General features: G+C 31.9%; 3 protein-coding genes across 3 annotated transcripts; 2 read left to right on the top strand and 1 right to left on the bottom strand.

The window, feature by feature from the left end:
- Positions 1 to 2,196: 2,196 nt before the first annotated feature.
- On the top strand, positions 2,197 to 3,584 carry LOC133317244 (peroxidase P7-like). Its single transcript, XM_061519085.1, has 4 exons — positions 2,197 to 2,409; positions 2,487 to 2,678; positions 2,778 to 2,943; positions 3,199 to 3,584. Exons 1-4 carry the CDS (start codon positions 2,197 to 2,199, stop codon positions 3,582 to 3,584), a joined length of 957 nt encoding a protein of 318 aa, XP_061375069.1.
- A 947-nt stretch (positions 3,585 to 4,531) lies between these two features.
- Positions 4,532 to 5,529, bottom strand: LOC133317235 (uncharacterized). The gene is made up of 4 exons (XM_061519075.1): positions 5,403 to 5,529; positions 5,188 to 5,311; positions 5,007 to 5,076; positions 4,532 to 4,666 (listed from the first exon to the last, which is right to left on the bottom strand). Exons 1-4 carry the CDS (start codon positions 5,527 to 5,529, stop codon positions 4,532 to 4,534), a joined length of 456 nt encoding a protein of 151 aa, XP_061375059.1.
- Positions 5,530 to 7,830: 2,301 nt separating this feature from the next.
- On the top strand, positions 7,831 to 8,341 carry LOC133317212 (uncharacterized). Its single transcript, XM_061519048.1, has 3 exons — positions 7,831 to 7,879; positions 7,997 to 8,090; positions 8,194 to 8,341. Exons 1-3 carry the CDS (start codon positions 7,831 to 7,833, stop codon positions 8,339 to 8,341), a joined length of 291 nt encoding a protein of 96 aa, XP_061375032.1.
- The last annotated feature ends 629 nt before the right edge of the window (positions 8,342 to 8,970 follow it).

Raw genomic sequence — 8,970 nt, 5'->3', positions numbered from 1 at the left:
AAATAAAAATGGACCCATCATTATTCATTCTATTCTCTATTTATCTTGAAAAAAATAAATAAATTAGGAGACATATAAAGGTTTTTGACCGTATAAATGTATTTTTTAAAATATTTTATCAATTTAGTTATTTGACCAAATGTATTATTGGACTAATGCAGGAAGACGCATGTCACGTGACTACGTGTATAGTCGCGCTCCTGACACATGCGTGTTTCATGTGATGACAAAAGTGAGACATGCACATATGTCTACAGCATAATAACAACATATGTCTTAGTACCATGTGCGCGCGTTTCAGTTCGTTCATTCTGATCGCACTAGTCCAATCTGATCACGTCAGTATCAAGTGCGCATTTCATTTCGTCTGTCATGTAATACTTGCATATGTTAGGTACATGACTATATGCATAACTATATGATATATGTCTTCCTGCATTAGTACGATAATACATTTGATTGAAGAATTAAATTGATGAAATATTTGGACAAAAAATCAATTTTTAAGAGTATGAATAACATTTTTTATTATAGTACGTAAAACACTAATTAAAAAAAAAAAAAGACATATGACAACAGAATGCTACTGTCACCGACATTATCCTAGAGTCGGCCTTTTGTACGATTAAATTTAAGGAAAAATTAGTCTGATGTTTTCTTTTTACACACTTAAATGATTTTTGTATAACTTATTTTTTTTTTTATTTTTATAAATGAGTAAACTTTTATCTATGATTATGTCTATATTAAAAGAAAATTATTCTACTATACTATAAGAGTAATATATCACTTAAATTTATTATATAAAGTCAAGAAAGATGTCAGAAAAGTAATAATTAGAGGCCGAAATAGAGGCCAACCTCAAAAATATAAATAAAAATATTAGCATTTGATACAGCTGGTCGCCTGGTTCTATATATTTTTATGCATACTTACAATTTACCCTATCAGCTTAATGTGAGGTGTATGTGGAACATACAACAACATAAGATAAATATTTAGATTTAACTGTTGATATGGCAATTTTTTTTTTACATTAAAAAAAGGGGCAAGTTATTTTATAACATATTACGAATGCAGGGAATTTAGTACCTATTTGTATTCTTTTTTTTTTAATTTATTTTTTCCTTATAAGCATAAGTTGAGTCAAATAGATTTTGAAAAAAATTCTTATACTAAAAGCTTTTTTTTTTATAGTAAAAAAAAAGTAAAAAGCCTAAAATTCCTAAAATGAGCTTTTTTTTAGTTCTTATTAACTTTATTGAATTGTGTATTTTTTAAATAAAGAGCTATAGAAATATATAGAGAGAAATTTTTCTCAAAATATATGCTTTTAAGTAATTTTTATATAATTATCAAATAAATTTTAATTTTTTTTAAGCTCTTTTTTTAGCTGTAGCTTAAAATTAGTTTCTAGCTTAAAAAATATATTTGAATAGGTTCTTAATCAAATTTATTAATGCTAATCTCCTTTCCATCATGAGTTGAGTTATGCTTTACACTATTGTCTATACTAATAATTATTATAGATATTCAAGCACAAATAAAAAGATTACTTAATTAAACGGATTTTATATTACTTCCCATATAAATCATGATTTAATCAATTTTTATTGAAACAAAGAAAATTACAAATATTGATTGCATCCCACCATAATTTAAAAAAAAAATCTTTTCAGGGATGTGTACTTAGGTGCTGTGCACTAAATATTATTTTAAAAAACAAAGAGTGAATTACTTTAACAAAAATTATGGGAACTATTTTAATTCTTTAGAAAAAAAAAATTGATTTATGATCTTTTTAAAATTTAAAATAGACCTAATTAATTAAAATTGTAGTCCTTCTAAAATTTAAAAAAAAAAACTCATATTAATTCCTCAAAAGAGTTAACATGGGTATATTTTAAATTTTAGGAACACCATGAGTTCAGTTTTTTTTTTCTCTAAAATATTAAATTGAACCCCATATTCCAAAAGTTACTTTATTCAAAAACAAGCCTTTGAAATTTAGGACCTAGGTTAATCATTGTAAAAGAGAGAGAGACACGTAAGGTACGATAACTTTTATCATGAAAAGACTCCCAATATTGCTCCTTTTGGGTAAAAGCAATTCGAATGGGATTGGTTCAATTAATTAAATACTATAAGAGAGAGCACCAAATATATTTGGTTTTTGTGTACTGCATGAAAACTTAAATGGCTTCTTACTACTTCCTCTTGTTTGTTCTTGTTGCTGCTACTGCCCTTTCTGAAGCAGATGCCAAAAAGAAGTTATCTGAAGACTTCTACTCGAGCAGCTGCCCGGAACTGTTACCAATAGTAAGTAAAGGGGTCATCAGAGCCATTAAAAATGAAACTCGCATAGGAGCTTCCTTGCTTCGATTGCATTTCCATGACTGCTTTGTAAACGTGAGTATATACATTAATTTGACTTTACTTAAAAACTCTGCTTCACTTAATTTAGCTTCACTTAACACAACGATCAGGGCTGTGATGCATCAATACTGTTGGATGATACGAGCACTTTCACTGGAGAGAAAACAGCTGCAGGTAATAATAATTCAGTAAGAGGATTCAACGTGATTGATGACATTAAAGCCATGGTGGAGAAAGCATGCCCAAAGATTGTGTCCTGTGCTGATATTCTTGCTCTGGCTGCTAGAGACTCTGTTGTTTATGTAATATCACATCTTTAATACTATGACCCTTAAAATGCTTGAATTTAAAATGGGAAAAACATTTGTTTTGATGGAGGTAAGGCTTGTTGGAATTTACAGCTAGGGGGACCTTCGTGGAAAGTAGGCTTTGGAAGAAGGGATTCTACTACAGCTAGCAGAGCTGATGCTAATAATTCCATTCCTGCACCCTTTCTCAATATAAGCGCTCTCAAAACGAATTTCGCTAATCAGGGGCTCTCGGTGAAGGACTTGGTGGCTCTTTCGGGTACTAAATGCTAACTACATTATATGAGATGTGTATTAAATAATCGAAAAACAAAAATGCTTTATCATGAACATTTCTGGCTGTTTCATATTGAAATTGGATGGGAGAAATTATGAGTGTTAATTATTGTCTTGCTCTACCTATTTATTGCCAAAAAATGACCACACCTTTGTTCCAAAGTATTGCTTGGAAGAAGAGTTTCGGCATGCTATGTCTTAGAAATGTTTCAATTCACTCGAGTATCTTTAATAACAGGTGCACATACAATTGGCCTGGTTAGATGCGTACAATTCCGAGCACACATCTACAATGATTCCAACATTGATGCCTCCTTTGCCAAGTCCCTACAGAGCAAGTGCCCCAGAAGTGGAAATGACAATATACTCGCACCCCTTGACCATCAAACTCCGACCCATTTCGATAATCTTTACTTCAAGAATTTGCTGGATAGAAAGGCACTTCTCCATTCCGACCAGGAACTGTTTAATGGAAGTTCTACTGACCATCTGGTGAATAAGTACGCGACTGATACAGCTGCATTCTTTAAAGCCTTTGCCAAGGGCATGGTCAAAATGAGCAGGATCAAGCCTCTGACAGGTACCAAGGGGCAGATCAGAATCAATTGCAGAAAAGTCAATTAAACATTTGCAAGTGACACACATATATATATATATATATATATATATATATATATATATATATATAGCAGTGATAAAGCTCTTGACTGAAAAGTCATGGATTCAAATTCAGAAAGCATTCTCTTTGCATAATTGCAAAGGTAAGATTGAGGAGTGATTTTAACGGGGATTACCTCTATTTCACACTCGCTATTCGGTTTTAACAGGGATTGAGGAGTGGTTTATATATATATATATATATTCAATTACTCATTTTCTTTCCGTATAATTCGATTCTCCCGCTGTCAAGCGACCTGGTTTATCATCAATAAATTACCTTGTTTTATATGTCTCTGCATATGACTGTGCCAAGCTTCTTATCATCCCTGATAAAATATATGCGAACAGAAGAACCTGCGAAACATAATCTCTAACACATATATCATCACCACGATCATGAAGAAGTCACATAAATTAAGAAAGTTTCAATCTATGCCATTCGCTAAATCTGTTTACACTGCCTCATTAAATGGATCCTGTAACTATGTTACAAGAATGCAACTAGATGAGACTTAATAATCATCGACTTATAAATCCAGAAAGTGTAGATCTCTTTGCATCAGGGGAATAACGGTTCTGAGGTATCATCAGTGTAAAAACAAGGCATTCAATCACAAATTCTTGACTTGTAATAATACTCAAAATTCTCCAACTAGATATTTATCATAACTGATACAAGATAGACTTTCTAAGCTCAATTAACGCGTAATCATAAGTGTTAAACAATTTTTCCTTTGATTTCAACCCATTAGACAACAGGGATGATGATTATCAAGAACTTTACACTCCTACGTTTATATATTATCTGCGTTAAATCGTTGTTTTCGCTATGATATCCCAAGTTCACAACTACACAACCAACCAAAACGATTACAAGGACTCAACCGCTATTCGTAGTACATCTATTTCACTTAATCCAGCTCATAAATGGATTCAACCTCCTCTTCTGACAGTTTAAATTCATCAATCTCTTCAAAGTAGGCCTTCTGCTTTTCAATAAAATCTTGCAGCTGTGCATCCTTGGACGCGTCTTTTTCATGCAGCTTCTGAAAAGTCAGCAAATATGACCAAACACTTCAGCAAAATATCCATTACGACATAATCGAACCAAGCATTGAGAAATAAGAACCATATAAAATATATGGTTCATGCAATTTGCAAATCACTCTGATGAGTAAACACATCAAACTCAATCACGCCATAGAAATCTGCGGATTCATCTTAATCAGAGTAAACAATCTATGGGAAATGCTAATTGCATTATTTTAAACACAATTTCAGAAAAGATCAGGCGATTGTTGAGTAACTAAATCAACATGAACAGATTCAGAAGAACTGAAAGTTTTGCATGGAAACAAACCACAATAGTCAATTTAATTTGTCTACCTTTCTACAAGGAACCCTCAATGGCTTAATCTTTTGCAGATCCAAAACTTCAACTCCATCACTTTTCACCCTGTTTTGCATTAATAATAAACGTAGATGAAGAGCAAGTAATTACATGGTAGATTTTTTCAGGAAAAAAAACAAAAAACAAACACTACATGTTAAACAGAGGGATGATTACGCAATATTAGAGATCTTCGATATGGGTTTGCCACTGATAGGATTGGCCACGGCCTTCTTTTTATTCGAAGTATCTCTTCGGCTGTAGAATACTGAAATTAAAAACGATTCAATTAACGAAGAATCTAGAATTCAACAAAACAAATTTATAATCACACAGCACAGAGAGGACAAGGAGATCGCGAAATTAAAATCGGAAACAACCCCCTTAAGTACCGCGTTTAGTGAGAGGTTTGTTGAATGAGGAAGAAGAAGAAGAAGAAGATAGGGTGTTAGAATTGGTGCGATCAGAGAGAGGGTTTCGTCTTCGATCTGCAGCTTTGCCATTCTTCAATATTTCCATTGTTAATTGTGAGTGTAAGAAAGATACATGCCAGCCATGCCTCGTGTTTTATTCTCGTTTCTCGATGGCGGGAAATTCAGTTAGAAATGAAAAGTTTCGACTGTGTTGAGTCGAGTCGAGTCAATAACAAACAGGCACGGGCAGGCAGCGTGGGAACTAATAAGGGTTCATTGGATAAATACTTTGGACTAAAAAAAGAAAGATAAGCTAAAATTAAAAGTTGATACAAACTCATCAAAATAGTTACGAAGTTGACAAATAAATAAATAGAGGGAAATATAAGTATTATGATGTATAAATGAGATTTTTGTCCTTGTAACCCATTTTTTACTATAAACTTTTGGGAATATAATTATAACACTAAAGTTGTAATTTTTTTTACTGAAATAGAGGAGAAAAAAAAAATATGATTCCACAAAATACATAATTAAAAATGAGTTAAGGACAAAAAAAATAAAAAAAATATTTGTCCTTTTAAATGACATAATTTATGTCATTTTACTCTCACAAAGAGAAGAGATTTATACCTTTATTTTTTTCCCACTCTTTTCTCCATGATTTATTTATTTCTCTCACTTAATGTGACATAATTTTACATTGAGATATACTTTTTCTATATAATATACACGAGGGACTTAAAAGTAAGAAGTGATGTAAGGTAGAAAATGAAGTTAAAACCTGCAATAGTAATGTAATAACGCCCAATGTTGAAATTCCATGATTTTTTTTTCTCTGTGTTATCAAAATATAAGCTTTTTTTAATCGAATCTATGCGTATCAAAACTGAGAAAGTATGAAGAAAACCGCTTCCTTACCAAGAGCAGTTTAAAGACATAGTTTATTTATATAGATTTGAAATCCCCCAGTCTTCATTAGTTCCTTGTATATATTTGGACCCCAAAGATAGTACGAATTCCGAAAAGTTGATCGGCACATGAAACTGATGTAAGTTTAAGAAAACTATTTGCGGAATGATACTTTCTACTGTTCTCCAATGCTGCTTTTCGCGTAACACATATTGTATTATTGGTTTTGTCCACGACATCATTCACGATTCCCACTAGAGGAAATATTTATTTTCATTCTTCAATATTATGTGTTTAGATTTTAGCATTTCATTAATAAACACGTTAAATAAATTTCTTTTGACAAATTTTAATATTAAAATAACTATTCTAAAGGACTAATTTAGTTTAGTATTAAAAATTAACATTAATGGATTCTGCTAAAAAATTGAAGGATGTATCATTAAAAAGTTAAATTGATAATACTTGTATTTTTGGATATTTAAATTATATTTACTCTAGATATTATTAATGTAGAACTTCATTTCACCGGAATCTTTTTAATATATATAAAAGACTCTCACATTAGTTAGATAATATAATCATTAATATAAGAATATACTAAATGAGATGAGATAAAATATAATTAAAGGATAAAAATTATATACATATAAAATAATGTGTATCCTTCTAGGTTAGTCTATGACTTGATTCGTTTAGTTATTGGAAAAAATGTTTATCCTTTTAAATGACACAACTTATATCATTTCACTCTCACAAAGAGGTGAGACTCATACCTTTATATTTTTTTGTTCACTCTCTCTCATTCTTTATCTATCTCTTTCTCTCATTTAAAATGACACAACTTTATATTCTTTAAAATGATACACATTTTTTCCTTAGTTATTTATTTTGGTTCGAACTACAAGAGCTAAGAATTATTTTTATCTGATCCGCCCCACACTCCGAATTAGTTTTATAATTTGTGAGAATATTGAAAGACTCAACTCGTCTTAAAGAGATAATTAAGATTGATAACTAAAAAAAAGGATTATTTTCTTGCCACGTATCAAGATTCTCTACTTTTTTTGGTAATTAAGATTCTCTATTTAATTATTCCTTTGAATAGTTTATTATAAATGCCATGGAATTATGGGATGCGGTGCAGTCACACTTCCCAGTTAAAAATCCGTTGGCTCATTGTACTTGCCGCGTGAAAGTAAACAAAGCAAATCGATTGACCAGAGCAGACACACACACGCAACACAAAACCAGCGTAACTGAGCCTCTAGTTTAACTCTTCCAACGTTCCAGCCTCCAACAAAACAGTCACACACCCACTAAACCCATGGGCCAACCCAAACATTAAAAAAAAGCCACAAATTTCAACTTCAACCTCACCCACCCCATCTATAAATATTCACCCTTTCCCTCTCCTTCCACTTCACAACACTCATCAGCTTATTCATTACCAATTCCTCAAAGGTCCAAACACACTTCCAAAGAAAGACACAACATGGAGGCAGTTCAGTCATGGGTTTCACAGCACAAGCTCACTTCCATTGGTAAGTTACATTAAAAGAAAAGAAAAAAAAAAACCCCACAACCTTGTACACCAGAATATCATAATTTGGTAGTTGATGATCAATTTTAAACGAAATGGGTGTTGAATTTTAATACAGGAGCACTATGGGCATCTGGAATTGGAGCATCACTTGTGGCTTATTCACGAACAAAGTCTCCAATGAAGCCAAGTCTCAGGCTTATCCATGCTAGGTACTTTTCCCACAAATAATTTAACATTTTTTATTTTTTATTTTTCTTTGTTCCATAAATTGCTGACATGTGTTTTGAAATGAATGCCTTGGTTGGTTTGCAGGATGCATGCCCAGGCGCTAACTCTTGCAGTGCTGTCAGGTGCAGCTGCTTATCACTATTATGAAAATCGTGCTTTTCAGCCAAAACAACATAGTCCTGCTCCAAATGTTACCGAGCTAGTTGAATGGGAGCTCCACAGTCCTTTCTAAATTATAAATGAAGCTATAGGGCTTTTGTTCTTAAGAAAAAGCTGAGATTTTTCTATGATTCTATCATTAAGTTATTACTGCTTTTGCCTAGGAAGAATGTTTTTATTATCTTTATGTATGACCAGACTCCAGAGCTAGTGTTATGCATCTCTATGCTCTGATGATTTTCTAATGTATATACATGTTTTATGAGGAACAAGTATCAGCTTGAATAACATTATGCCATCTTAAAATACATGGGGGACAAAAAGAAGTGAAACATGTGCAAAAAGCTAGACCTCGTCTACTTTATATACAAATATTCCGCGTGAAAAAGTAGATTCACAACTTTTGTTGTATATTTTACTAGGAACAAATAGTAAAATAAATTTAGAATTCATAGTAACATTACTTTTTATGGTCAGCTTTTTTTTTTTTAATTATCTAATTAATTGGAACGCGACATAGATAGTGGAAATGTGAACTCAAGCCCAATAAGAAAAGAGATTGACAAGTGGAGTTCAAAAAGATTTTGTCACAACATAAACTTTACACAGTTCCAAACATGATAATTGGCCCAAAAACCTATTTCTCTGGGCCACACAATCTATTCTTCAAATATTTTGTAAAACTTATTATATCTCAAAACA

This window comes from Gastrolobium bilobum, unplaced genomic scaffold, assembly GCF_033153095.1.
Source record: "Gastrolobium bilobum isolate Gb01-03AN ecotype WA unplaced genomic scaffold, APGP_CSIRO_Gbil_v1 utg1269, whole genome shotgun sequence".
Lineage (NCBI taxonomy): Eukaryota > Viridiplantae > Streptophyta > Magnoliopsida > Fabales > Fabaceae > Gastrolobium > Gastrolobium bilobum.
Note: the sequence above shows the minus strand (reverse complement) of the source record. Positions and strands in the feature narration are given on the sequence as shown.

Excerpts from the sequence above, each read along its gene's own strand:
- LOC133317244 (XM_061519085.1), top strand. The coding sequence starts at position 2,197 with ATGGCTTCTTACTACTTCCTCTTGTTTGTTCTTGTTGCTGCTACTGCC. Across the intron at positions 2,410-2,486 it reads TCCATGACTGCTTTGTAAAC|GGCTGTGATGCATCAATACT; the intron begins GTGAGTATATAC and ends CACAACGATCAG. Across the intron at positions 2,944-3,198 it reads GGACTTGGTGGCTCTTTCGG|GTGCACATACAATTGGCCTG; the intron begins GTACTAAATGCT and ends CTTTAATAACAG.
- LOC133317235 (XM_061519075.1), bottom strand. The coding sequence starts at position 5,529 with ATGGAAATATTGAAGAATGGCAAAGCTGCAGATCGAAGACGAAACCCT. Across the intron at positions 5,312-5,402 it reads CAAACCTCTCACTAAACGCG|ATTCTTCGTTAATTGAATCG; the intron begins GTACTTAAGGGG and ends GTTGAATTCTAG. Across the intron at positions 5,077-5,187 it reads TCGAAGATCTCTAATATTGC|GGTGAAAAGTGATGGAGTTG; the intron begins GTAATCATCCCT and ends AATGCAAAACAG.
- LOC133317212 (XM_061519048.1), top strand. The coding sequence starts at position 7,831 with ATGGAGGCAGTTCAGTCATGGGTTTCACAGCACAAGCTCACTTCCATT. Across the intron at positions 7,880-7,996 it reads GCACAAGCTCACTTCCATTG|GAGCACTATGGGCATCTGGA; the intron begins GTAAGTTACATT and ends ATTTTAATACAG. Across the intron at positions 8,091-8,193 it reads CTCAGGCTTATCCATGCTAG|GATGCATGCCCAGGCGCTAA; the intron begins GTACTTTTCCCA and ends GTTGGTTTGCAG.